The sequence below is a fragment of the Muntiacus reevesi genome, chromosome 2 (assembly GCF_963930625.1).
Source record: "Muntiacus reevesi chromosome 2, mMunRee1.1, whole genome shotgun sequence".
Taxonomy (NCBI): Eukaryota; Metazoa; Chordata; class Mammalia; order Artiodactyla; family Cervidae; genus Muntiacus; species Muntiacus reevesi.
The window spans coordinates 266,931,133-266,958,807 of record NC_089250.1 but is presented as its reverse complement, the minus strand read 5'-3'; the positions used below and the strand labels follow the sequence as shown (position 1 = coordinate 266,958,807).

The 27,675-nt window shown below is 54.5% G+C and overlaps 1 protein-coding gene across 4 annotated transcripts; it reads left to right on the top strand.

The window, feature by feature from the left end:
* The first annotated feature begins 1 nt into the window (after window position 1).
* LIG1 (DNA ligase 1) lies at window positions 2-26,494 on the top strand. 4 transcript variants are annotated; one of them, XM_065926417.1, is made up of 28 exons: window positions 2-121; window positions 2,897-2,964; window positions 4,024-4,113; window positions 5,337-5,475; window positions 6,807-6,933; window positions 7,929-8,024; window positions 9,484-9,591; window positions 10,022-10,135; window positions 10,353-10,428; window positions 12,900-12,980; window positions 13,281-13,337; window positions 14,089-14,261; window positions 14,908-15,074; window positions 15,438-15,514; window positions 16,243-16,334; window positions 16,524-16,623; window positions 17,234-17,319; window positions 17,988-18,103; window positions 19,087-19,182; window positions 21,363-21,473; window positions 21,992-22,063; window positions 22,454-22,598; window positions 22,760-22,842; window positions 23,565-23,717; window positions 23,827-23,880; window positions 24,422-24,565; window positions 26,028-26,120; window positions 26,261-26,494. In XM_065926417.1, the coding sequence occupies exons 2-28, from the start codon at window positions 2,948-2,950 to the stop codon at window positions 26,342-26,344; spliced, it is 2,751 nt and encodes a 916-aa protein (XP_065782489.1). In that variant the 5' UTR covers window positions 2-121; window positions 2,897-2,947; the 3' UTR covers window positions 26,345-26,494. The 4 variants fall into 4 exon arrangements, with proteins under 4 accessions (XP_065782489.1, XP_065782486.1, XP_065782487.1 ...); XM_065926414.1 differs by having other exon boundaries at window positions 10,019-10,135; XM_065926415.1 differs by having other exon boundaries at window positions 11-200; window positions 10,019-10,135.
* The last annotated feature ends 1,181 nt before the right edge of the window (window positions 26,495-27,675 follow it).

The following is a 27,675-nucleotide window of genomic DNA, read 5'->3' as shown; positions in this document are numbered from 1 at the left end:
CCCCGCCCCCGCCCGCTGAAGTCTGCGCGCGAAGTCGGTGGCGCGAATTTGGGACTGCGGGGTCGCGCCGGGAGGTTCCGGGCGAGACGCTCAGGACAGCGGCGAGCGGGCCTGGTGCGAGGCAAGTGGCACCAGCCTTGCGGGGCTTCAGGGCTGTTGAACAGCGCGCGTCGGCAACTCGGGGCTCCAGCTTTCGCTGAGTAGGTCGGCTGCAAAGGAGAGGACAGGGGGGCACGCTGAGGTGGCTGGGAGCGCGCTGCGGAGGGGAGTGCGCGGGCTGCGGACCGCCGGAGGGGGCGGGAGGCGTCCGTCAGAGGTTCAGGATCAGGTAGAAGGTAGACGAAGACCGAAAACTCGGCACGGGACAGGATCTGAAGGGAGGCCTGGATGGACGGGACTACCTGAAAGAGGCGTGGTTATATAGTGATGAGGGGGCGGGGAAAGGCTGTAGGTGGGCGGGGTCATCCGGAAGTTGGAAGGGCCGGGGAGGCGGGCCCACCTGGAAGGGGGTGGGTCTAGGGAAAAGTTTAATAGTGGGCGGGGCCGGGGAAAAGGTTGAAGGAGAAGGGTCAGCTTTAAGGGGAGAGTCCAGGGAGAAGGAGGTGGGTCGGGGGGTGGGGCAAGTCAGTGGTAAGATCTAGACCTAAAGCAAAGGCCTTTTGAGGGGGCGGAGTTAAGGGAAGAGACGTGAAGGGGTGGGTTCCAGGGGAGGGGAGCTGAAAGGTCTGGGCTTATTGTGGGCTTCTCAGGTGGCGCTAGTGGTAAAGATCCTGCCTGTCAATGCAGGGGACTTGAAAGACAGCTTCGATCCCTGGGTCTGGAGGATCCATCTCCTGTTGGAGGGCATAGCAATCCACTCCAGTATTCTTGCCAGGAAAATCCCTAAGGTCTATAGGGTCGCAAAACTCTGAAACGACTTAGCACACACAACACTGCGCTTGTTATTGCCAAGGATGGTGGAGGGAGGGCTTGAGGAGGGAAGAGAGAAGGATCTTGAGCTGGTTTTATTGGGTCTGAGATATTGGTTAGATATCCAGATGGAGATATCAGCATAGAAAACTAGAAATATGAGTCATTGAATTTTTTTTTTTTTAATATTTATTTACGGACACCAAAGTGAGGGTGTGATATGAAGAAAGAATTTCAATGGAGCAAGGAGTCAGATGTTTTTAATCCTGCTGATGGGCCAAGATGAGGAACAGGAGGTGACTTCCGGAATTAGCAACCCAGAGATCCTCTATCACCTTGAGCAGGGCCAGCTGAGGGATGTGGAGAAACTTGAAGGTTCAAGCAGGGATGGGAGGAGAGAGACTGGAGATGATGCCTTGGGACAGTTCTTCTATGACGTCTCTGAAAAGGGGAGGAGAGATGCAGTGATAGCTGCTGGAACATGTAGGCTCAAGAGAAGGGATTTTGTTTGATTTTTAAGATGGGCCAAATCACCGCAGATTTGTAAATCGATAGGCATGGTCTAATAGAGAAAAGTGATCTAAAGGAGAGAAAGGAGGGGTTACTGGAGCATAGGGTTTGAGGAGGTGAGAGGGCATGAGATCTGGTGCGCAGGTCAAGGGTCTTATCTCAGATGAGAGCACAGCTGGGTGGTCGAAGTACCTACAGCTGGGTGGTCAAAGTACCTACAGCTGGGATTCGGAGTGGTGCGCAGGCGCAGCAGGAGGTAGATAAGGCGGTGGGAAATTGCCTTTCTTGAGTTGGCTTGCATTTTCTCAGCGGCGGAGGGTGGAGTCGGTGTTGGCGGCTGAAGAAGCCGCTTTGAAGTGTAGCCTGAGAGAGCTGGAGAATTGAATGGTCTGGGGAAATGGAGAGGCTCGGACCGCAACCCGAAGGACTCCTGGCGACCAGTCCCGCTCTCCTCTGCGGGTGCAGGAACAGGGTGGGTGTGGAAAGTTGGCTTCAGTCAGCAGCTTCGGGGTTTTGCCCGGTGAGACGAGGGCAGGAGGCAGGGCCCAGAGAGCGATGAAAGGTGTACCGGAGTCTGCCAGAGTTAAGTAAGGAAGGGAGGACATGATGGGGAAGGACAGTGAAAAGAGGGAGCATTGACTGGCTTAGAGACTTAGGGAAGGACTGGGGAACATTTGAAGTTGGAATAGAAATAATATTATAGGAATGGAAAAAGAGTTTTATTTGAGCCAAATGGAGGATTCTAGCCCAGGAGAAAGCCTTTCAGTTCTGAGGAACTGCTCCAGTGAAGTGTGGTTTTCAGCAGATTTATATCTTGTTAGAACAAAGAGTGGGCCTCCATGGTAAAGAATCTACCTGCAGTGCAGGAGATGCTGGTTGATCCCTGAGCTAGGAAGATTCCTTGGAGAAGGAAATGGCAACCCACTCCAGTATTCTTGCCTGGGAAATCCCATGAACAGAGGAACCTGGGGGCTGCAGCCCATGGGGTTGCAAAAGAGTCAGACACATTTTAGTGACTAAACAACAGAGCGAAGAATGTATATCAGATGTGACCAGGAACACATTCTTTCAAGGTTTCAAAAAGAAGAAAAAGATTAACATATACATACAGTCATTATGGCCTGGGAAATGGAACCTTGTCTTTGAAGAGCTGCTAGTCTGGGTTCATAGGAAGGAAGGCTTTTAGCCCTGTCTTCAGAGTAGACTTTTTATTTCTGGCAAATGCATTCTCTTCTTTAGTTGGTTAAAGCAGCTGCATATTATGTTTGATAGCCCGTATGTCAGGTCTGTCAGTGTGAAGTTGGAGCCAAATGATGTAGATTTCAGGGTGATTTCTCCAAATCTCAATTCATGAAGGTTTCTCCTCTCCCATCAGAGGTGTGTGTGTTCCGATCTCCACACAATCAGTGTGTTTTGTGCTTGGATCTCTGCACGAAAATGAGTATTTTCATCAAGTATTTTTGGATGTTCTTTTCAGAAACTGGTGACCAGAGAAGAGGAGGAGGGGGGAGAGAATTCTGATACCATCATGCAGCGAAGTATCATGTAAGGACCCCCACCCCACTCACCAGCAGCTTCCATTCTCCAAGTTCTCTGCTCCTGTCTCTACCTCTACCCTTATCTTAGAAGAACTTGGATTAGTCTTCATGTAGGAATTTCCAGGAGTTGAGCAGTATGGAGAGTGGGGAGGGGGATTGGAAAACCAGGTGGTGTAGTAACTGAGAATTTTAGTTGCTGCAAGGTTCAGAGACCCTAGCCCTGTGGTTCTCAATCTGAGGCAGTTTCCAACCCCCGCCCCCAGCAGGGAATATCAGACATTCTTGGTTGTCACCACTTGGAGGGAGAGGGGGCTTCCCTTAGCATCTGGTGGGTAAAAGCAGGAAACTGTTAATATCTTACAGTGCCCCAGGTAGCCCCCCACAACAAAGTATGATCTAGCATAAAGGGCCAGTAATGCCTGGGTGGAAGGGAGGGCCCATTACTTTACCTTTTCCAGAGCACATAACACCTCCACAAACATTTCATATTAGCTACTGGCTTCCCTGGTGACTCAAACAATAAAGAATCTGCCTGCAATGTGGGAGACCCAGATCCTGGGTTGGGAAGTTCCCCTGGAGAAGGAAATGGCAACCCACTCCAGTATTCTTGCCTGAAGACTCCCCGTGGACAAAGAAGCCTGGTGGGCTACAGTCCACGGGGTTGCAAAGAGCTGGACACAACTAAGCAATGAACACATTACTTAATGTCTACCTACTCCTGGAGCATCAGCCCTTTGAGGGCAGGGACTTTATGTGTCTGGGCTGCTCCTGTGCCCCTGGGTTCCCAGGACAGGCCCTGCCGCATAGTAAGTGCACAGTTAATACTTGTAGAATGGAAATTGGGATGTGTCCTAGGTCTCATGTGAGACGTTAGCTGAGGCAGAAAAGTACATAGTGCTGCCTCCTCTGTCCGAGCCTCAGTTTCCTCATCCATGTAAGGGGCTTGTTCAAAGTCTTCTGTGGTGTGCCAGAAATGGGGACAGACCTCGGAAGCTGTGGGATGTAGCATGTGTTGGAGGGGTATTGGTACTATTATCATTCACTTCCCCCTCTTCTGCTCCTCCAGGTCATTTTTCCAGCCCAAGAAAGAGGGCAAAGTGAAGAAGCCAGAGAAGGAGACATCCAACAGCATCAGAGAAATGGAGTCCTCTCCGAAGTATGTTCTGGGGCTGGGAGGTCGTGAATCTGTTCCTTTCATCAGTCAGGACTTTCTTGGCTGCAAGTGTTAACCAACTCGACTCAGAATGTCTCAGGCCTCCATGGGGAAATTTTTGATTCTTGTAACCTGAAAGGCTAAAGGTAGTGTCAGCTTCAGGTATAGTTGGATCCAGGACCTCCGAGTTGTCTTCAGGACTCTGGCCCAGTGTCTTGACTTCATCTGGAGCAGACTTCCTTCACAAAGCAGGGACCCTGCCACTGGCTGCTTCTGAAGAGAACAGAACAGTGTTCTCTCCGCCACGATTCTTGTCATAAGTTCTTGGGAAGACTGTGTCCCTGGACCATTCAAGGTAGATTTAGCTCACCTTCCCAGTTTGGGACCCTGGGAGAGTAACTTCACTTCCTGCGCCTAGTTTCCTCCTGGGTAACGGGATATCATGATCTGTATCAGGCTTTCAGTGTGGACTTGATGCATTAACACACTAACAACTTACAGAACAGGGCCTGATTCATAAAAGATGCTCAGCAAGTGATAAAGATCAGGTCATGATTTATCAACATTTCTGACTTTGAGATCCACCCTTTTTGTTTTTATGTTGCTGGGAAGTGTAGTCCCTACCTAGAGGATCAGAGTCTTACATGACTGACTGAAAGAAAGTCTCCAAAGGAATACTGGAGGCCATCGTCTGCCCTCGGTAGGGACTTCATGTGTTCCTCCAGCATCGCCCACCACAGGGTGGGCACACAGGAGCCCTCCAGAGAAGTGGGACAGGGGGATGGGTATTTCAGAGTATATGCTGAAGGCTTCCCTGGCAGCTCAGTGGTGAAGAATCTGCCTGCCAATGCAGGAGACACAGGTTCAATCCTTGGTTCAGAGAGATCCCACATGCTACAGAGCAACTGAGCCCATGTGCCATAATTACTGAGCCTGAGCAGTATAGAGGCTGGAAGCCATAACTATTAAGTTTGACCACCCTAGATCCCATGCTCTGCAACAAGAGAAGTCATTGCAATGAGAAACCCATGCACCACAAGTAGAGAAAAGCAACAAAGACCCAACATAGCCTAAAAAAATATATATGCCAAGGAGGCTTCTCGAAAATGTTCATTGCATGCTTGAAAGGCAAGGAAGGGAATGAAACATAATGAAATTGCTGGAGAGTCTGGGGGCAGCGTCTCCACTCTGTCTGCTGGAAAAACCTCCATTTTTTCACTTTCCAGGGTGGCGCTGAAGGAGCGGAATAGAGTGGTGTCCGAGGGCGACTCTCCAGTGAAGAGGCCGGGGAGGAAGGCGACCCGGGTCCTGGGCAGTGAGGGCGAGGAGGAGGAGGAGGAAGCCCCCACCACCCCAAGAAGCCAGGTGGGGCCCCAGCAGCCTGCCCCCATTTGCCAGATGCGTCATTCCCTTTGGCCTTGGAGCTGAGTGCAGCAGCTACTCAGGAAAATTCTGGAACTGATGCCCCAGAGGGCAGAGGAGTTCAGTGGTTGTGCCTGGTTTCTATGCTCCTAACCCTGCCTCTGCCCTGGGGCCTGGTGTGGCTTCTTGCCCTGGTGATGCCTTGGCAGGCAGCGTCAGATGGCTCCAGCAGCTCTGGGTAGCTTCCCCCATCACAGGTGGCCATGGAGGTGCTGTGAGTTGATTTACACAGTGATGGGAGAGAATGCCTGCTGTGGAGGAAGGCTTTCCATCTTTCCCAAGTGCATCGGTTCACTTGCTCCCCTCATTTAGGTCATTTCTTGCCTGTTGGCTGCTCTCAAGATAACATCCGAAGTGCAGCACTTCTCAGTCTGTCAATGGTGAATGGACATCCTGTCTCCCCCACTGCTCACCCCACTTCCGTCTTCAGCTCTCCCCTCCCCCCAAACCTGGGGTTGCCAGCTCAGGACAAAGACAGTCCTGATGAAGCCTCCAAGGCACCTTGTGAGCCGCCTCTTGTCATCTCTGTCTTTTCCTCGACTCAGTCTGCCCCAAGGTGCTTCTGTATTGTTGCTCACCATCCTTAGATGAAGTCATCCAAGTGAATGCCCACCTTCAGCCAGTGGGAAGAGCAGGGCACTCCACTTGCATTTACGTGAATGTTATTTGAACCACTTGCCCTTACATTGCTCGGGTAGACCTGGGGCTTCTGACCTAGCTGCAAGGGAGTCTGGGAAGTATAGTCCTCAGGCTCCTGACCACACCTACCTGCAAGGGAGTCTGGGAAGTTTTTGGTTGGGCCCTATTATGTGCTGTGCTGTGCTTAGTCGCTCAGTCGTGTCTGGCTCTTTGCGACCCTGTGGACAGTAGCCCACCAGGCTCCTCTGTCCACAGGGTTTCTCCAGGCAAGAATACTGGAGTGGGTTGCCATGCCCTCCTCCAGGGGATCTTCCCGACCCGGGGACCTGCAAAGTCTCCCGCATTGCAGGCAAATTCTTTACCATCTGAGCCACCACTTTTTGGTTGGGCCATATTATGCTTAGCTAAAAATCAAAGATCTTGTTACTTTAGGGGAAAAAAAGAATTGTTACCGTGGTCCATAATAGGGACAGTCTGGGACCATGAAACTACATAGGATAGTGGAGTGATGGCCCAGGTAAGAGGCCAGAGCTGGGGCTGAATCACTCTGTTCTCTCAAGTTTTTGGAAACTGATAGCTGGGTGCTGCCTCCTTCCTCCTCCAACTCAGGAGTTGCTCTTTCTCTTTCTTTCCAGAAGCCTGCTTCAGACTCTCCACAGGCCTCACCTCTCAGTCCTGTCATACTGCCTGAGAGCAGCCCTTCCCGCTCCAACCCCTCTCCAGCGGTTGTCTCCCCATCAGGGATCCCGAAGCGTCGCACAGGTAAGGACCCCCGGGCCACGCTGTTTCAGCTGCCTGTCTTTGTCCACCTGTGGATTTCTCCACCATTGAGCCATCCTCCTGACAGCTCTGGTCTTAGCATTGTGGTTAAGAGCTCCACCAACCCCTGACTGTGTGACCTTGGGCAAATGACCTCCCTTCTCTGGGCTTTCTCACCGGTAGATTGTATGAAATCTAAACACATCAAGTATTTCTGATGAAAATTCAGTGCCCAGTTGAGATGTGCTTATAAGTGCATCAGATATTGAAGACCTAGCATAGGAAAAAGAATGATACTGATTTTAAATATTTGAAACATGTTGGAATCATCATATTTTGGTTATGCTGGGTTAAGTGAACAAGATTACCCAAACTTAAATTCACCTGGTTCTTTTTCCTTTCCTCAGTGTAGTCACTGGAAAGTTTAAGATGACACGTGTGGCTCAGTGTGTGTCACTGACGGTGCTGCTATAAGGAATGACGAGCCTGCACGGGAGTAGCTGCGGATTGAGGCAGGGCCCAGGGGAGGGGCAGTCTGGCCTGAGTCTTGGATCAGGGTCTTGGTCGGGTCGGTTCTGTTGAGAAAGGGTGACAGGGAAATGTCGCTGCCAAGAAAAGCACATGTGAAGGCCTGGGGGTGGGATCAGCACAGCAGGTGGGGGAATCCCACACACCTGGGAGTCTCTGAATGAGATGTGATGTGGGGAGCAGGGAGGGCTTGAGGATGGCGTGTGGCGAGAGGTGAGGCAGAGAGGAGGGTGGGTGCTGGCTCCCAAGATGAAGGAACCTACCTGCCACGGTCACACAGCCAGGAAGCAGAAGCCTGAAGGATGAGGCCTGCACCAGGGCGGTGGCTGGGGGGGAGGGGAGGGGGGGGCAGGCGGAAAAGGGCAGGGCCCCAGAGCCTTCTCAGGGGCCATCACCACGGGGGTCTGAGCCCACTGTGGCGGGTCCGGTGGGCCAGCAAGGAGGCCACACTGAGCCCTTTGTCTTTCCAGCCCGGAAGCAGCTTCCCAAACGGACATTTCGAGATGTGCTGAAAGAGCAGGATGAGGACGAGGACCCAGAAACTAAGAAGAAGAAGGAGGAAGAAGGTGAGACCCTGGTCGGGAGGGAGGAAGCAGTGGAGAGGCTAACTCTGTGTGTCTGTGTGTGTGGGATCTGGAAAGGTGGGGGCCTGTCTGGGAGGACAGGGTGTGGGGACCCCACTTGATTTGACACTTTGACCGGGAATCCACACGTGTCCGTCAATCCCACACCACCGCCCAGGGAATTTTGTCATGAAAGCATTCTGGAATACATTAGTTTGGCCATCTTAATTCATACAGTTTCCTATTTTTCTCTTTTTATTTCTCGTTTGGAAAATATTTTCCTCTAAATGATTTGTCTTTAAGTTTTGCCAAAAAGCAGAGAAGTGTACAAACTTCTAGGGCCCATAGTGTCTTAGTAACTGCCTCATTGCCCCAAGGCCTTTACTGTTCAGTGTGTCGAGTTATGTCCAAACAACTATTTATTTATGTTCTAGCAGCTTGGGCATTTGAGAAAATAATATACATAGCATTGAAAGGAAAGAAAATAATGTTTCACTCCTAAATAGTCACAGTTGCTTTCTAACAGGATGTCTCCTGGGCACTGCACAGTTGCTCAGACCTTGGAGTCCAGTTGAAAACTGCTGTCCGTGTTTTCTGTTCATGTTGATTTTCATGTAATACTTGGTTTTTACCACACCGCCCATGAGTACCCAGCTTTGCAGAAAGCTATGTCATGAATTACCAAGAATGTGATCTAATAATGACAAGTGAAATGCCCTGAGCTAGTAGGTCACACAGTGTCCAACCCATTTGCCTTGAAAATGTGAAATATCTTACCTGGGAAATACATCCATAAACATCTGATCCACAGATCATTTGGGGCCTTTACAAGTTTATAATAATCAGTCTTTGTCAGCGTCATTTGTTTTAATAAGAGGTCCTTATTGGGTTTGTCCTTTCCAGGTAAGGTCTGAATTTGGTGGAGATCTGATTTCTGGTTGGCAGTTTTTAGTCAGTAACAAACTGTAAATCATGCAGTTTTAGCCCTTATCTGTGTCCAGGGGTTTTGGGGGCCAGGTCAGAGGATGACTTCTTTCTGCTGAGACAGATTATTCCCAAGTCAGTTGATGCAGTTATTTTTATTACCCTGGAGGTGGGGATTTTTTATTTTTTCAGTCAGCTTAAAAAAGCTTTATTTTTATCACTAACAAGTTATCATTGGCATTTTGAACCCTTTCCAGTTCTATTTCACCATGAATAATTCAAAAATTCAATAATCCAAAAATTATAAAAGCCTGGCCCTCCCCGTTTCTCAGCTATACAAGGAAGCATTGGGGTTGGCTTCCCTCAAGGTCCCCATGTGGCCCAGGGGTGACCAACCCTCACACCTCCCATCACTTCACACATTTGTGGTTAGCACAGCAAAGAAAAAATGGGGCAGAGTGTCTTGGGAATTCAAATGCCCTTGGGGAGGGGTTCACAGTGACACTTTTTGCTATCTGCTTTTTTTGTCTGTCATCAGAAGCAGAGATACCAACAGAAAGCCTCCCAGAGCCTGAAGGGGGCAACAAGGAGGAAGCGGAAGGCGGGGACCAGCCCACGATGCCCCTTGAGCCCCAGAAGACCGCCAGTGAGTGTCTGACCATCTTCCTCCCTGGCGCCCCCTCTCTCTGGTTTTTTTTGGGGAGGTCACATGTCTTTGGAGGGCAGTTAATGTAAATAAGGCTTAGATAAGACTTCAATAAGATTCTCCAATGTCTTGTCTGAAAGCAAATTCTAGGAGAAACTTTAGGTTTTGTTACTATTGTTATTTTTATTGTTGTTTTTCTCCACACATGTGGGGGGGAAAGAGCTGGTCATCCTCCAACAAGTTATCTTTCAGAAATCATAGGCAACGGGGACTTCCCTGGGGGGGGTCTAGTGGCTGGGACTCTGTGCTCCCAATGCAGGGGGCCTGGGTTCCATCCTTGGTCAGGGAACTAGGTCCCACATACCTTGTGGCCAAAAAAGACATTTTTTTAAAGTTTGCATCACCATTTGACCTCTCTCACTTTCAGCAGAGTCCTCGCCAGAAAGCGTTTCAGAGCCCGAGGTGACGGTGAAGCAGAAGCCACAGGAGGACGGCCAGGCTCAGCTGCCCCCCAAAGCGCCAAAGACCCTCAGCAGTTTCTTCTGTGAGTGTCTGACCCGCACTTCGCAGGGCCGTGCAGGGAAGAGGCGGGTGGGTCTTGCTGCAAGGAGCTCGGCCTCCCTGTGGGTGAGAAGGCCTAACTCGCCCCTCCTGCCGTGTTCCCGCCCCAAGCATGGGGCGAATGCCACCTGGAGAGTTCTTGGGAGGTGGGGGCTGTGGGAAGGAGAAAGGGTCCACTGTTCCCCTGCTTCATTCCCCAGCCCCCCGGAAGCCAGCTGTCAAAAAAGAAGCGAAAGAAGAAGGACCTGGTGCTCTGAGAAAGGAGGAGACCAAGGGGTGAGTCAGGATCCATTAAGAGAACAGCAGAGGAAACAAAGTAAGCCAGTGAGTCCCAGGTCTCACCGGTCTGATTGTAGGTGGGCCTCCAAAACGGAGACCAGTAATCACCTAGTATCCTTTCAGTGTTAGAATTTTGTGATTCAGGTTTAATTTCTAATAAAAAATTTGGGGTTCTTAATGACAACTTTGTACCCCAGTCGGAACCTTATTAGTGAGATTACATGGCCTCATTTCAGCAACGTGACTGCGCTGTAGGAACGGTCAGCTCCTTTTCTTGAGCCTCCTCTGTATGAAATCACATCCGAAAGGTTTCTTTTGTGCCTTTTTACTTCGTCTCTGCAGGCCTGTGCAGAAGCTGGTGTTTTAGCCGTTTCACAGGCATGGAAACCAGCAGCCCAGAGCAGCTAGGTCGTCTTCCCTGGAACACACAGGGAGGGTGGGGGTAAGGCCAGGCCTGAAAGCCGAGTTCCCCTGATTCCTAAGCTGGGCCTCTTTTCTGCACCACTCTTGTGCCTCTGGGCATGCATCCGTGCTTATATTACTTGTAAGTTTCTCTCACCAACTTGGCGTCTGACATGAAGTTCCATGTCCTGATTTTTACTTCTTGGGATACTGTGATCGTTTTTCTTACACCGTTCTCAGCCTGATCACTGATGGCTGCCTCCAGGAGACAGACAAACTGTCAGGACCTCCAATTTCCTCACCTTTAATATGAAGACTTGTTAATGGTAGAAAGCACACCGTTTTATCCACTGTAAACGGTGTGCCCATCACCAGACACTGTGCCCTCCATATCCTGATGGCACTGAAGCCTCACAGCAACCCTGTGCATCGATTCTGTTGGGACTCCCATTTCACAGATGGGAAAAGTGAGGCGTGGAGGCAGGAGAGTGCTCTGGAGTGCTTGGAAATCCCAGCTCCACCTTTGTCAGCTGTGTGACCTTGGCTAAGTGACTTAGCCTTTCTGGGCCAGTTTCCTCCTGAGGGTTTGCAGACTAACGTCTGGCGATGCCCACACTTGGCAAGTAGTAGCTGTTGTTGTTATTAATTTTGATTGCCTTGCTTAGACCACAGACGAGTGGCATAGTTGGGATTTGAGCCAGGCAGCATGGCTGCAGAATTTCTTACACCTCAGCTCTGCCGTTTCTCCTTGTAATATAATAGGAAGAGCCAGGAGGGTGACCCCTTCTCAAATACTGAGGCCATACAACTCACTGTGTGTGCTCCGTCCAGCTCAGCCATCCTCAGCCCTGTCTGCACAGAATCAGCTGAAGAGCTATAAATAGTCGGCAGTCTTCTCCCTCACCCCACGTTTGGCAGAGACATAGGTCTGAGGCTGGGGAGTCAGTGTTGTAAAACTGCTCCCCACAAAGCACAGGGAACTCTCCTCCTAATTTCTTCCTTAACCTCAGGACGCGTCAGGGCAGGGACTCCGGGTAGCTCCATCATACGGTTGGTTCAGAGGGAAATTGCTTCCTCAATAGGACACAGCTGGTCACTGATAGAGCAGCGATTTTAACCCAAATGAGTGTGACTGCAGAGTCTGGACTGCAGTGGCTCTAAGGGGGTGGGTGTGAGGCATTTCCCGAGGCACGTATGATGTAGAGGGTTAGAACAGTCTCAGAACTGTGCCGCTTACTAGCTGCGTGACCTCGGGTGAGCTACTTAACCACTCTGTGCCCAGTTTCCTTATGTGACTTGGTGGGGTAGATGAGTCCCTGCCTGCAGGACTGATTTGCTAGCAGATGGAGTGCCCTTAGCACAGTGCCTGGCTCCTTGGGGCATCCAGGGACTGCACCTTCCTCCTGTTCCAGCCAGAGTGAGGGCGGGTCTGACTCAGAGGTGCTGGGGGTTCCTTGCCTCTCAGAGTGGACTCTGAACAACATGGGCTTCCCAGGTGGCTCAGTGGTAAATAATTCATCTGCCAGTATAGGAGATACGGGTTCAACCCCTGGGTCGGGAAGATCCCCCAGAGGAGGAAATGGCAACCCACTCCAGTATTCTTGCCTGGGAAACCCCATGGACAGAGGAGCCTGGCGGGCTACAGTCCACGAGATCGTAAAGAGTCAGACACAACTGAGCGACTAAACTGAACAATATTTGGGTCACACTGCTCCACTTCAACCACACTGACCCCTTTCCTGTTCCTCCAACATGCCAGGCGTGTCCCTACCTCAGGGCCTTCGCACTTGCAGCTCCCCTCCCGGAATACTCTTCTCCCTGGTCCCCACTCTGCTAACTCCTCACATCATTCTGCCTGGGTGTCTCCTCTGGCCTTCCCCAACTGTCCTCTGAAGCAGCATCTGCCTTTCTGATTTCTCCCCCTACTTGGTTTTTGTCTTAAAAATGTTTTAAAACCTAAAATGATTTATTCTCTTCTGCTTTTTGGTCTTGTTTGTTTTTCACCCCCGACTCTCACACTCCTCGACCCAGGCATCTACCCTGCAGCCTCCCCTTTCCCTCCACAGACACCTGGACCCACCGAGCTACAATCCTGCCAAGAACAACTACCACCCCATCGAAGATGCCTGCTGGAAGGCAGGCCAGAGGTGAGGCGTGGCCCTCCCCAGAACCCTTCCTCTGGTCCCTGGCACTGCAGGAGGCCCTGTCCCCAGAGGCTTCAATGAGAGACTTGCCAGTCCTTCCCCCCACACAACCCTCAGACTTTTTGGGAGACCATTGGCCGCTCTGAAGGGGATGGAGAGAGAGAACCCCAGGCAGGGGTCAGGCAGGATGTGTGCCAGCACCTGGGGGTCAGCAGGTCTTTCACCGGGAGGCGTGTGGGGGCAGGGGGTGGGCGGGGGCAGTGTGGGTGTGCACATGCTCCTGTTTTCCTTCTCCTCCCCCAGGGTCCCTTATCTGGCTGTGGCCCGGGCATTCGAGAAGATTGAGGAGGTCTCTGCTCGGTAATTAACCAGACCGCCTGGCCGGGGCCGGGGGGGCCTCTCCTGGTTCTGTCCCAGTGGCGCTAGCTGTGCCTCCAGCTGTTTAATCCTCTTAACCCCCTCCTGGCTCAGCTGCACCCTCACACACGAGACCACAGTCCTGGCCACAAGAGCGGCCACAGGCCGCTGTTTCTGCCTGGTTTGTTGGTCAGAGCAAGACAGGAGGGTGACCCGTGATCCCTGGCGTGGGGAGACAGGCCTGGCGGCAGGAACTGGATACTAAGCTCAAGTAACCAAGAGTACCTGCAGCCTGGCTGATACTCCCGATCCTCAGTGTTAGAGAGAACCCATGTCTTGTTTGTAGCGAGAACCTATCTCAACCCGATACTCACTAGCTCTGTGACCTTGGCAAGTTACATAGTCTTTTGTGCCTCAGTTTTTTCACCTGTAAAATGAAATAATGTCTAGCTCAGGGCAGCTGTGAGAATTTAGGGAGTCAGAGAGCACTTTGAAGGTTTAATACCAATGCCTGGCACCCGGAAAACAGTCCATACGCATCAGCTGTTACTTCCTGGAGGTGATCGTCCCCTTCCTCCTTGTCAGATGGGGTCCTCTCTCACCAGCAGCCTGTGACGGCCCCTGTGGCTCGGGTCACACGCCAGGTGCTGGCCGGGAGCCCTCTCCTCGTCTCTTCCTGCATTTATCACCACGCTCCCTTACCCCATCGTGACCCTGAAATCTCAGGTGGTCTCGCCCCCATCCCCTCCTCCAGGCTCCGGATGGTGGAAACGCTGAGCAACCTGCTGCGCTCCGTGGTGGCCCTGTCACCTGCCGACCTCCTGCCCGTCCTCTACCTGAGCCTCAACCGCCTGGGGCCGCCCCAGCAGGGCCTGGAGCTCGGCATCGGAGAGGGCATCCTCCTCAAGGCGGTGGCCCAGGCCACGGGTGAGGCGCAGGTGGTGGACACCCCGGCCGGGTGGGAGGGGCTTCCAGGGAGGACGTGGAGAGGCCAGGAGATGATGGGGAGGGACTGGGAGGGGGGCCACTGACGGGCTGAGAGCGGAGGGGCCAGATGGCCGGGGTGGGGGGGGGTGGAGATCAGGACCAGCTCTGTACCCAGACCAGGTGGGAGAGGGGGAGGCTGCAGGCACAGAGCAAGGCTGAGGGTCGGGGCTCATGGAGGTTGCAGAGGTCCTTAAGGGCTTTGACCAGCAGAGCCACGAGGGGAGCTGCGGACAGAGTGCAGTTGTGGGCGGGCCCAGCAGTGCCCAGGAGAGGCTGACCGAGTGGGCGGGGCCTGCCTGCCCAGGGCCTGGGGTGCTCCATCTTTACTGTGAGGGCGTCGGGGAACCGTGGAAAGGTCCCAGGCAGGGTCAGTTTTGGACCCGCGTGGAGGATGGACAGGAAACCAGGAGGCCAGGGAGGAAGTCGGGGCTGAGATCCAGGGCTTTAAATCCCATCTCCATACTGACGATGCCACCCCAGACGACCCCTCTAGTGTAGATGGGCTCATCATCCCGGCTTCTGGAGAAGGGAGCCTGGCAGCCACACCCCTCCTGGTGCTCAGTCCCCGCTCCCTCTCCCCCACAAGGTCGGCAGCTGGAGTCCGTCCGGGCCGAGGTGGCCGAGAAGGGTGATGTGGGGCTGGTGGCCGAGAGCAGCCGCAGCACCCAGAGGCTCGTGCTGCCCCCGCCCGCACTCACCGCCGCCGGCGTCTTCGCCAAGTTCCGGGACATCGCGCAGCTGGCAGGCAGCGCTGTGAGTGGGCAGGCAGCTGGCCCTCCCCAGACCCTCTCCTCCTGGGGACCCGGAAGGCTCTGGTTCGATCGCTCAGGGCTGGGTCGCCTCGGTCGTACTTTTAGGATTAGAGCTTCTCTCCTCCAGAGACCATAGCCCCGATGTAGTGCGGGCTGTGGGGCTCTGTGAACACCTGCTGAGCAGAGCCGGGGTGGGAGGCCAGAAGGAGGGCCAGCTTCTAACTGTTCTCTGTGCTCCGGGTGGTGGGACTGGGGAGCAGGGGTGGGAGGCGGGCAGGTCTCCAAGGGTGGCAGCTCCCCAGGCAGTGAGGATGGCCCCCCTCCCTTCAGCCCCTTACTGACCACCCTGCCCCCTTCTCTCCAGTCCACAACCAAGAAGATAGATGTCATCAAAGGCCTCTTTGTGGCCTGCCGTCACTCAGAGGCGCGTTTCATTGCCAGGTGAGGGTGTGGGCCTGTGAGGTGGGAAGGAGGGCTGGCAGGCGCATCACTGCTGGTGCCCTGACCGCCCTCGGATGGGAGCACCATGAGCTGGGCACGGAGCCCAGGCGCTCCTCTTCTCAGCAGTGCTGGCTGGAGAAGGCTGGGCTCGGTGAAGCGTGCTGCGGTCGATTAGTGATGTCTGCCCTGGCCTGCGTGGGGGCCTTTGCCTGCCACCATCACTGGGGTGTTTCTTGGGTGCCCTGGCCTGTGCCTTGCGCTTTCTGCCATGAGCTCCTCCCTGCAGCTCCGGGGGGCTGTGAGCCTCACCCCCGTTTAGAGAAGGGGAGGTGGAGGCACAGGAGGTGCACCCTCCTGCCAGAGGTCGCTGGCTCGAGCAGGGCCCGTGTGGGGACAGGTTCTTGGCCATCATACCTGGCACCCAGGGGCAGGCTGTTCCAGGCCCGGCCGTGCTCCGGCTGCACCATCTCCGCTTTGTCAGAAGGCAGCTGAGGAGAGAGACGGAAACCTTGCCAGGCCCCTAGTTCTGCCTGTAGGCACTGCCCGTGTCGTGACGCTTCATGGCCAGCCTCAGTTTCCTCCTCTGTCAAGTGGGGCTGTGTGATCGCGGGTCCCTTCCAGCTCTGGTGGCTGCTCTGGTTTAGAGGAGAGGGTCGCGGTGGGGAGACTGGAGGAGGGAGGAGCAAAGGGCTCAACAGGCCCATCCCCATTACCCGCTGTCCCCCCAGAGCCCTGAGCGGACGACTGCGCCTCGGGCTGGCCGAGCAGTCGGTGCTGGCGGCCCTCGCCCAGGCTGTGAGCCTCACGCCCCCCAGTCAAGGTGAGCCCCGATGGCCGGCCCCACACCCACCACTTGCGTTAACTTGGCCAACTGACGCCCACCCGGTTCCCTCTGCCCCTCCAGGCCCCTTTCCCTGAGAAACCTCTCACCAGCACCCACTGTGGACCTGGGGGTGGCTGAGGGGGGTCGGGCCCATCCCAAAGCCCCTTCCTCTGGGGTTCATCCTAGAATGCCCCCCCGCCTTGGTGGATGCCGGGAAGGGCAAGACGGCAGAAGCCAGAAAGACGTGGCTGGAGGAGCAAGGCATGATCCTGAAGCAGACCTTCTGGTGAGACCTGGGGGCCCGGTGGGGGAGCCCGGGGGGCGTGGGTGACTTGGGAGGGGCCAGCGGCCAGCAAGCATCGATAACCCTCATGGGGCTGGTGACAGAGCCCTGGGTGGGGATCCAGATGGTACGGGTTCTGGGCATGGGGAGGTGACAAAGATCAGGAAGGCGGCCAACAGCGGGGAGTCGGGGACACAGGGACGGGGAGAGGCGGAGATCCTGACAGCCAAGGAGAGAAGCATGCAGAGGCTTCTGAGTTCCAGGCAGGACTGTGCATGTGGAAAGGCCATGAGAAGCCCAGACGGGGCCTGGTGATGGGCAGACCGTGAGGGTTGTGACACAAGGTCATGGAGAGGACTCTGCCCCTGCGTGGAGACCTGCAGACTGTTGCTCTCAGGCTGGCCCCAGACCAGTTAAACTGGAGTCTTGGGAGGTGGAGGCTGACCTGGAAGAAACATGAAGGACCACGACAGATGGGTCGATGAGGGGAGTCGAGGGAGGCAGGAGCCGACCCGGGGAAGGGGTGACAGGCAGGCAGTGGTGGATCTCGCAGCCAGCGAGCTGGGTTCTAGAAGGATACCCCCACCTGCCTTGTTCTTGCTCCCTGCCCCAGTGAGGTGCCTGACCTGGACCGGATCGTCCCCGTGCTGCTGGAACACGGCCTGGAGCGGCTCCCGGAGCACTGTAGACTGAGCCCAGGTACTGGCCTCTGCGAGAGCCCTCCTGCCCCCTGCCATCCATCCACAGCCTCGCCCCAGGCTGGCTGCCATCAGGCTCCCCTCCCTCCATCCTCTGGGGTGGCCAGCACAGGGCCCCCTGCTCAGAGAGCACCCCGTGTCCCCTGAAGTCAGCCCTGTCCCCTGAGCAGTGCCTTGTCTCCATGGAGTCCCCGCTTCTGTGTTGGAGCTCTGTACCGAGATACCGAGAGGCGTGCGGCAGGCGACAGCATCTTGTTCTGCTGTATACGGAAGGGCCCGGAGGGGGGCAGGCGGCAGGCAGACAGCTTCCTGTTCTTCTGTATATGGAAGGGCCCGGAGCGGGGCAGGCGGCAGGCAGACAGCTTCTTGTTCTGTATACGGGAGGGCCCGGAGGGGGGCAGGCGGCAGGGGAAGGGCCGCACCGTGCTCCAGGGCTCATCCACCCAAGTTCCTTCTCTCTGCACTTCGTCATCCTAAGGCTGTTGCTCTAGACTGCTGGCATTTCTGTTTTAGTTTTCGAGAAGGGGGCGGCCAGACTCTGTGATGACAGAACCCAGGTGTTGCTTGCATCGCTTCTGAGTGCGATTAGCAGTCTTTACCCTGCCTCCTCGAATTCACCGCCCACCCCCAGTAAATTCTATCTGAATTCACTCTCTCCTCCCCTCCCAGGGGTTCCCCTGAAACCAATGTTGGCCCACCCCACCCGGGGTGTCAGCGAGGTCCTGAAGCGCTTTGAGGAGGCAGCTTTCACCTGCGAGTACAAATACGATGGGCAGAGGGCACAGGTGAGGGGGTCCCTCAGACCCGAGCTCGGGGCCGGCTGGGCTCGCCATGGCTCCTCATCTGGTCTCGCACGGCCCTTGGGGCGTTAGTTCCCACCTCCAGGCAGTGGTGTGATAATAGCCACCTGACTGGCTCCTCTGAAAACAGATCTCACTAGGTAACGTCATCAGAGTCCAGACCCACGGTAGTGGGAGCTCAAGCGTGGGCTGCCGGTGGGCGTGTTCATGTGATAGGTGCCCTGCGTCCCCCTCAGGTTACCTGGACGGTGTCCCGGCTCCCAGGGTCGGAGACGGCCTTGGTCTGGGCTATGAGGATACTTGTGGGGCTCTTCTGTCCTGGGGGGAGTGGAGGCGCTCCCTGATCTCACCTGGGGACAGGTAAGCGAGCTGGGTGGGCGCCACCCTGTGGTACAGGCTGCGCGCAATAGATTCGATAGACTCAGCGTAGATGGATCTTCGACATACAGCGCTGAGCAGAAAACCAGTAAGGTGACTCAAGACAGCGATAGTGACTTACACACATATATATTTGAAGTCATATGTAATACACACATACACTACTATTTCTTGGGGTAATATACACGTTGCTGCTGCCATAGCTCTGCTCAAGGACTGTGATCCAGACATATTAAAATGAATACATTTAAATCATAAAAACCAGAATGTTATTTACAGCACCACAACATCCAGACAAATCAGCGTGTGTGCGCGCACACACACAGACAGACACACACACACACACACACACACACACACAGCAAAGCACCTTTGCTAGCCGGGAGAGGAGGGTGTGGACTGGAGATGAAGATGAGGTGGCAGGGGCTCCACAGACAGGCCTTGGAGGTGCTCTCTGAACCCAGGAGAGGATTCACTCAGGTCTCTGCATCAGTTCCTCCTGCCCATGGAAGTGGGGTCAAGAAGAGAAAGTCGGGGCTCTCTGGGGTGGGCCCGTCTCTGAGTCCCTCTCCCCTCCCCCACGGTGGCAGATCCACGTTCTGGAAGGCGGGGAAGTGAAGATCTTCAGCAGGAATCAGGAGGACAATACCGGAAGGTACCCCGACATCATCAGCCGCATCCCCAAGGTGAGCTCCTGCTGCCGGCTCCACCTGGGGGGTCTGTGGGGGTGCTAGTAGGAGAGCAGGGAACGGAGGGCCAGCCAGGCCGGCCTGGTGCAGCGGGAGTGATTGGAAGGAGATTGCGGTGTGTTGGGTTATAGATAACAGAACGCCTGCAGATTTTTTTTTTCCCCATTAAATCTGAAGGTGGGTGGCCGTGGGCTGGCTCAGCTGAGGGCCAAGGTCTTCCCGAACCCAGCTGGGTCTGCTGTCCTCTGCTTGTTGCCTTTTCATCCCAATGCCTGGCCCCTTGGTCTCCAGGTAGCCGCCACACTTCTAGACAGAAAAACAGATGGGAAAGGGGTTCCAGCTGCTGTCTCCTCCCATGAGGAAAGTTAGCACTTTTCCGGGCACCTCCCATCACCCCCGGCTGACTCAGGCTTGGGGGTACCCGTGCAGCACCGGGTCATGGGCACTGGTGCAGCCGAGGCTGGGAAAGGCAGAATCACGCTCTGATGGGGGGAGGGTTTGGGATGAAACCTGCACGCTGGCCGCACAGTCTGTAAATAGGGCTGGATCTCTAGGGCCCTGGAGCCAGCTGTCTCTGCTCCCAAGGGCTGTTTGGACCTACTTTAGGAGATCTCAGTCAAAGAGGACTTTGTTATTGTTCAGTTGCTAAGTCATGTCCAACTCTTTGTGACCCCATAGACGGTAGCCTGCCAGGCCCTTCCGTCCATGGGATTTCCAGACTAAAAGACTGGAGTGGGTTGCCATTTCCTTCTCCAAGAGATCTTCTGACACAGGGATCGAACCCTAGTCCAGGCAGATTCTTTACCACTGAGCCACCAGGGAAGCCCGCAGAGGAGTAGCCTTCCATAATTAATGAGGACATTTGTTCCTTCCTAGAGCAGTGAGGACAGGGACAGTGCAGCGCAAGCGTTAATTGAGCTCCTGTGATGTGCTAAGTGCTGTTTATTTTTGAAACCAACTTAAGGTGTAGTTTCCATTAAAGGTTCTGACTTTACGTATAGAGTTTGAAGAGTTTGGATAAGGTCACCCAGCCACGTAATCAACATATAAAACATTTCCATGTTTTTATCACTCCAGAGAGTTTGCTTATGCCCCATGCCAGGCAGGCCCCTCTCCCCACCCCCACCATCCATCTCCTGCGGCAACAACCACTGATCTGCTTTTTTCGTTGGTATAAATTTGTCTTGCCTGTGCTAGAGCTTCATGTAAGCGGTCACAGTACAGGGTTGGTGAGATCTGGCTTCTGTCACCCATTCATTCAAGTATTTACTGGGTGTCTGCTCTGTGCTGAGCCCTGTGCTGGAGGCAGCAACTTTAACCCAGATGGCAGAGCAGGCAGGTCTTCATCAGAGCCCTGCTGTTGCCTCTGAGTACACTCAGAGATCAGTCTCTGAAGAAAAGGTCCAGCGTCCTCTGAGCCTTTAACAGAATAAGTCCTAGCCTTGGTGTCAGGAAGATGGGGCCGTCACGAAACACAGCCCAGGATAGTGTGGATGGCCCTGGGAGCCATGCAGATTCTCAAGTCCAGAGCATGTGCAAAGGCCCTGTGGTTGGAGGGGCACAGTCCATTCCAGAACCAGAAAGGCTTGTGTGTGGGGCTGCAGAGAGTGAGTCTGAGGGGCTAGGTGAGGTGAAGGGGTGCGGGGGCTGGCCAAGGAGAGGTTCCAAAGCTCTGGGGAGCCGTGTGTTTTCAGCAGGGGTGAGCACCGAGCTGATGTGAGGTTTGCTGAGAGCAGCCTGGCTGCTGTGAGGAGAGTATATTGGACAGAGTCAGTGCAGGAGCAGGGGGACTGGCAGGATGCTGTGGCTTAGGCTGGACTGGGCTTGGCGAGGTGGTGGCAAATGGACGACTTAGAGGTTTCAGAGAGAAAATGGAGGAGAGAAAATGGACAAGTTCACGGCTGAATTGAATGTAAAGTGGGCAGAAGAGGAAGATAACAAAGGCTCCTGGGTTTCCAGCTTGTGGGACCACATAGTAAGTCCTCAGAAAACCTAGTTTTTTCCCCTCTCAGTGGGGAACGGAAGGGGTCTGTGTTCACACGTGTCTCTAAGGCTGGCAGCAGTTTGTCATTGGATCTTCTCCATGTAGAAGAGAAAGAAACTGGTTTCTCTCCATCTGTCTTTGGCCTCATCCACCACCTCTCATGAGCTCTGGGTTTTCCCCTTTCACCTTTCAGATTAAACTCCCATCTGTCACATCCTTCATCCTGGACACAGAAGCTGTAGCTTGGGACCGGGAAAAGAAGCAGATCCAACCATTCCAAGTGCTCACCACCCGCAAACGCAAGGTAGCCTCTGCCCCACTCCAGCACCTGCCATCATCTTCCACCCAATCCTGCCCTGTCCCAGACAGACAGAGCTGTCAATTGGAATGTAGTTCTTTCAGCCTTTTACAACGCGGCTGCCACAGCTCCAGCCATCACGTTCTTATCCCAGCATGCCAAGTAGGAAGGAGGGAAGGGTTCTTTTCTTATTATGAAAAATCTGTTCCAGGAGCTCCCTCAACCTGCACCCCAGAAAACTTCTTTACTTTCATTGGTCAGAATTGTCATGTCACCCCACTAGTTGTGAGGGAGGCTGGGCAAGCAAATAACTTGCAGAGAGGAATGAGATGGTTGCTATAATAATTCAGTGCCAGCGGCTGGCATCACCGCTGTGTTTATAGACATGCAACCTTTTAGCTGGGAGAAGGGGAGAGTGGCAGGTGACTGGGTGTCTGCCTCGGGTGTGATGGGAGGGGACCCACCCAGCCCCATCTCACCTTTCCCCACCCCCAACTCCGGGTTTCCATCCCGCCCCAACACAGGAGGTGGATGCGGCAGAGATCCAAGTGCAGGTGTGTCTGTATGCTTTCGATCTCATCTACCTCAACGGAGAGGTGAGTTCCGGCATTGTGTCTCGGGTGGTCGGGGGAGGAAGGGGGTGTGTAAACCTGGGAACCAGCGGGCTGAGCTGGGAGGCCACGCTTGGGCAGCGGCTCTCAAAGTGTGGCCCCTGAGGCCTCCCCTTTCCACCTCCCCGTCTGTGTGCCTGTCCTGCAACCAGAACAACCTACTGCAGCCTGAGGGCGGGAGCAGGTGTGAGAATCCAGCCTCTATTAAGCCAGACACTAGAGCATTGCCTAAAATGTAAACTGACGCCCCGTTTCACACTCATCTCCATCAGCCACAGGGTGACCTGTGACCCACCTGCTTCCTGCTTCGCCCGAAGTTGGGCTTTTCCTCTTTATTTTCATGGTGACGTCCTTCTCTCTCATCCTGCCCTGCAGTCCCTGGTACGTGAGCCCCTCTCCCGACGCCGGCAGCTGCTCCGGGAGAACTTCGTGGAGACAGAGGGCGAGTTCGTCTTTGCCACCTCCCTGGACACCAAGGACATGGAGCAGATTGCCGAGTTCCTGGAGCAGTCGGTGAAAGGTGAGGGTGTCCTGCGAGGTCTGTGCCCCTCCACACTGTCCCTCCCCGCTCCGTGATCTGCACCCACCCCGCCCCACCTTAGACAACTGGACCAGAGTCCCGCCCACGGCTGCGGCGAGGCTGTGAGCCGGGGCTTCACGTGGCCCTCCTGTGGTCCTTAGACTCCTGCGAGGGGCTGATGGTGAAGACCCTGGATGTGGACGCCACCTACGAGATTGCCAAGAGGTCGCACAACTGGCTCAAGGTGCCACCCACCCCCTTACCCCACCTACCCGCTGAGCTTGGGCCCAGAAGCCTGTCCCTGCTGGGTGGTCTGCGTCCCATCCCCACCTCGCCCCATTCGAGCTCTGGAGCCCTTGGCTCTTTTCTTTCCCTCCCACCTGCCGCAGCAGCTGCCTTGGCCCTGCAACCCTCACTGCTCCCCGTGAGCAAATTCACCAAGGGCTGGTGGAGAACCGCCTGTCTGGGTGTCCCAGATGGCGAGATGAGGGAGCCTGGGGAGCTCTCTGTTCTTGCCTTCTGCCAGGAGGTCAACCAGGATGCAGATGGGATAGAGATGGGGAGTAACGAGCAGGGTAAAGTCGGGGGCAGGGCCACAGCAAGTGCAAAGGCCCTGGGGTAGGAACAAGCTCCTGCCTGGCACACAGTTGGCACTTAATTTAGTTTATGGAATGAGTGGATAAATGTTTTCCCTGTGAAGCAGTGGAGTGTCCCTCCATACTGAAGGAAGGGGGTATCTGGGGTGACCCCCCCGAAGTCTCCCCATCTGACCCATCCCCTCCATCTCCCCTCCTCCTCTCATCAGAGTGGCCCCTTGCTCATCAGCCTTTTAGCCGAGAAACCTGTTCCTCATCCGCTCTCCTCCCAGTGTCTGTCCTGGGTCTTCTCACCCAGCCCGCCCCCCACACCAGTAGTGGGGTCCACACCTGACTCCCCACCCTCATCTCCGGCCCTCCCTCCCCCTAGCTGAAGAAGGACTACCTCGAGGGTGTGGGCGACACCCTGGACCTTGTAGTGATTGGTGCCTACCTGGGCAAGGGGAAACGGGCCGGCCGGTACGGGGGCTTCCTGCTGGCCTCGTACGATGAGGAGAGCGAGGAGTTCCAGGCCATCTGCAAGGTGCCGGGTGGACCTCGGAGGCGGGGGGCAGGGAGGAGCAGACCCGGCTCATCCTGTGCCCACGGGAGCTGGGGGGAAGCAGAGCTACTGACCCCTGTCCTCCTCGCAGCTCGGAACTGGCTTCAGTGACGAGGAGCTGGAAGAGCACCACCAGAGGCTCCAGGTGAGCCCTCCCCACCTGCTCGGGGTCCTCGCCCTCCGGGAGGCTTGGCCAGGGGAGTCAGCACGTCCAAGTTCAAGTCCCAGCTCCGGGCAGAGACGCCATCAGGGAGCCCTGTCTGCCGCACTCAGGGCCGGGCGTGTTGCTGGCTCCCCCGGTCTGCCCTCAGAATGCCAGTGCAGCCCCTCGTCCTGGGGTGTCCGCCATCCTGGTGCCAGGCGTCTGGGGCACGCTCCGGCTTCCTGCGTGTTTGTGTCTCTGATTCCCGTCTTGGCTCTGTCTCTCTTGGCCTCTGACTACTGTCTCTGGGTCTCTGCTCCTCTCTCTCTCTCTGCCTTTAATTTCTTGTCTCGGCTCCCAGGGTCTCCATTTCTTCCTCCTCCTGTTTCTTTCATCACCCCTCGCCCCTGCCAGTGTTTTAATTTGAGGGGTGTCTGTGTCTCCCCTTCCCCATCTTCTCCCTCTTTCCTCACTGCCCTCCCTCCCCCAGCCTCATCCTTGACTTAGAGCCAAGACCCTCTCCCCTTTCTCGCACCGGCTGCAGGCCTTAGTGCTGCCCACCCCGCGCTCCTACGTCCGGGCCGACGGCGCAGTGGCCCCGGACCACTGGCTGGACCCCAGCGACGTGTGGGAGGTGAAGTGCGCGGACCTCTCCCTGTCCCCCATCTACCCTGCGGCCCGGGGCCTGGTGAGTAACTGGGGGACCCTGAGGAGACCCTCCAAGAGAACCCTAGCTGACTGAGTGGCAGGAGAGCAGCGGGAGGGGATTCTGGGCCCATGTCTGTGCTTCCGGGGTGATGCTTCGGAAGACCGGAGCTGACATTTTATTTTGGTTTCAGACAATGAGATCAGTCTCATTAAAAAAAAAAAAAAAATTCCCCAGGAGTAGAAAACAATGAAATTGATTTCTGACTTTCAAATTTTTACATTTTCTGTCTTTAATTTTATGTTCTTATTGGAGTATAGTTGATTTACAAAGTTCTGTTAGTTTCAGGTGTAGGGCAGAGTGATTCAATTAGTTTTGTTTAGTCACTAATCGTATCCGACTCTGCGGCCCCATGGACTGCAGCGTGCCAGGCTCCTCTGTCCATGGAGTGGAACCTGTCTCCTGCCCTGCAGGTGGATTCTTCACCTGCTCAGCCATCGGGGAAGCCCACATTTGTATCACTTTTTTTTTTGAAATCACTTTCTTAAATATCAGTCTCACATTCAGCTCTTAAGTAATTTTTAAAAACAGTTCTTTTCAGTAAAAACTTAGGATACTTTCTGCTGACCATTTACGAGAAAAAGAAACTACTCTGTTTCTTGATCAACGGTAATTCATTTTCACATTCCAAGTTTTAATGTTCCTTGGCTAACTTCTCTCACTAGTGATTCCATTCTCCACGCCTGCCAAAGGGTCTGTGTCCTGGGGGACCCCCACTCCCTGCCACTGACCAGCACTAGGGCAGCTCTTAGCATCTTCCTTCCAAAGGACAGGAAATATATTTTTTTAATATTGAAGTCTAGTTAACTGAAGAACAGGAAACTTTAAAAGTATACTCCCTTTGGGATTTCTTCTGATCCTTCAAAATCTGGCATACGCATTTCTGCTTAGCAGCAGACTTCCACATAAAGGCAAAGCTTGTATACTTGTTACCTCGTTTCCTTCTTGAAATTTCTCACTCCTTCACCTGGGGCAGTCAGGGTTCCCTGGTAACAAGCAATGGGAGCAGCATTTATCACGCACCCAAGTGAAGCAGGCACAGCACTTGTTCACACTCATCCTCAGAAAAACACCGACCTTCCCATTTAATAGATGGGAAAAGCGAGTCCCAGGGTGCCTAATGCCCAGGTTCACTTGGCTTCTGAGTTGGGAGCTGGGATTTGAACCCGGAAGTCTGGTTTTAGAGTCCACCTCTGGCTCTGTGCCCTCTGGCATTTCAGCCCTAATAATAATGGCAACCGAAGCCACAGCAGCCCCCTGTTCTTCTGCCGCTTGGTGCAGCCCCAAACACTCGATTTACCTGATGTGATTTTTACAATGACCCATCACTTAGCCCCATTGTATGGATCAGGAGACTGAGGCTCAGAGGCACAGGAGCAGGGAGGAGACCTTGGATGGGGAATTCTGCCTGCTCTCTTTACCACTTCCCCCGCGCCTCCCCCAGGTGGACAGTGAGAAGGGGATCTCCCTCCGCTTCCCTCGATTTATTCGTGTCCGTGAGGACAAGAAGCCGGAGCAGGCCACTACCAGTGCCCAGGTGAGGCCCGAGGTAGAGGGGTGGGCTCACCTCACCAGGCCAGCCTCTGGGAGAGCATGGGCTGTGGGCCAATTTGGCTGGGAAGAAGGTGGGGCTGCGCCAGGGCTTCTGACTCCACCACCACTGCCCTCTCACCTCAGGTGGCCGGTCTGTACAAGAAGCAAAGTCAGATTCAGAACCAGCAGGGTGCTGAGCCAGACTCCGAGCAGGAAGAGTTCTACTAGGGTTCCTGCTGGCCCGGGGGGCTGGGGGCGCCGAGGTCGGGGGTGTGGCTGCTCGTGCTCTGCGCGGCTGGTGTTGCCCTGCGCACGTGGGATTTGAAAGTCAGGTGTGTGTGAGGGGATGGTTTCAGTGGGGGTCGGGGTTCGGTCATTTTTTTCAATAAATAATTATTGAACACCTGCTCTGTGTCCTTGCTGGGCTCGGGGGGTATGGCCTTAACAGTTCACATTTTGGTAGTGTGTGACAGTGTTGCTCCCCTGGTGGCTTAGCAGTAACAGTCCACTCGCCGGTGCCGGAGAACTTGGATTTGATCCTTGAAGGCCCCCTGGAGAAGGAAATGGCAACCCACTCCAATCGTCTTGCCTGGAGAATCCCATGGACAGAGGAGCCTGGTGGGCTACAGTCCATAGCGTTGCAAAGGGTCGGACACGACTCAGCAACTGAGCACACATGCAACTGTGGGTATGATGGCTGGAGCAGGGGCCACCACCTTGTGATCATGAGGAACAAGCCAGGAGAGTCAGAGAGAAAGTCGCCCTGATAACCGTTAACCAGTGAACCAAGGGCAGCAGCTGCCTAACTGGACTTCTTGTCATGGGGGTGGGGTGGGAGTGGAAGAACAAAATAAATTCCCTTGTGATCACACCACTGTACAAATGGGGTTTGTTTCTCATAGTTAAGAGTTCTACCTTAAAACGTTGGCAGGTTAATGTGCATCCATATTTATCACGTTCAAGTAACATATTAAGTGTTAAATATTGTATGTCTGGGGATCCCAGTGACCAGCTCTGCAGAATCCTGAGGTTCTCTTAGGCATGGAACAGGGTCTTCCTGAGGAAACTGGAACCAAGGACACTTCCCCCCCCCCACACCCCTGCAGGGCCCGTGCGAGCACACTCCTCAAGCACCCATGACTGCCCAGGTCGCTCTGCCAGGGTTGGGCAGGGATCTCACTCACTAGTGACCCTCATGACACCCCTGCTAGGGAGATGCTTTCATTATCCCCATTAAGCAGATGAGAACCCTGAGGCACAGGATGTGAGTTATTTTCCCCAGATCTACCATCGAGGGAATGGAGGGCCAGGGTTTGGTCTGGGCAGTCTGCACTCAGCCCCCAACTGTAGTGCCTGGCGGTGAGCCCCACGTGCTGCTACAGGGTGTGGAACCTTATCTCACCGGCAGAGAAGGGACCGGTAAGGTCTGGAGTGAAAAAATCATGTTGGAGTACACGGACCCTGAAGAGATGAGCCTGGAGCTGAGGGGAGTGGTGGAGACCATGTTTTGGTGACATCGATTTCCTCTCAAAAATAGCTGGAATCCATCGGGAGAAGAT

What these genes read in the sequence shown, in the direction of transcription:
- LIG1 (XM_065926414.1), top strand. An exon ending in GAAGAAGAAGGAGGAAGAAG is followed by an intron (nt 8,025 to 9,483) that starts GTGAGACCCTGG and finishes GTCTGTCATCAG; the next exon opens with AAGCAGAGATACCAACAGAA. An exon ending in CCTGGAGCAGTCGGTGAAAG is followed by an intron (nt 22,599 to 22,759) that starts GTGAGGGTGTCC and finishes TGTGGTCCTTAG; the next exon opens with ACTCCTGCGAGGGGCTGATG.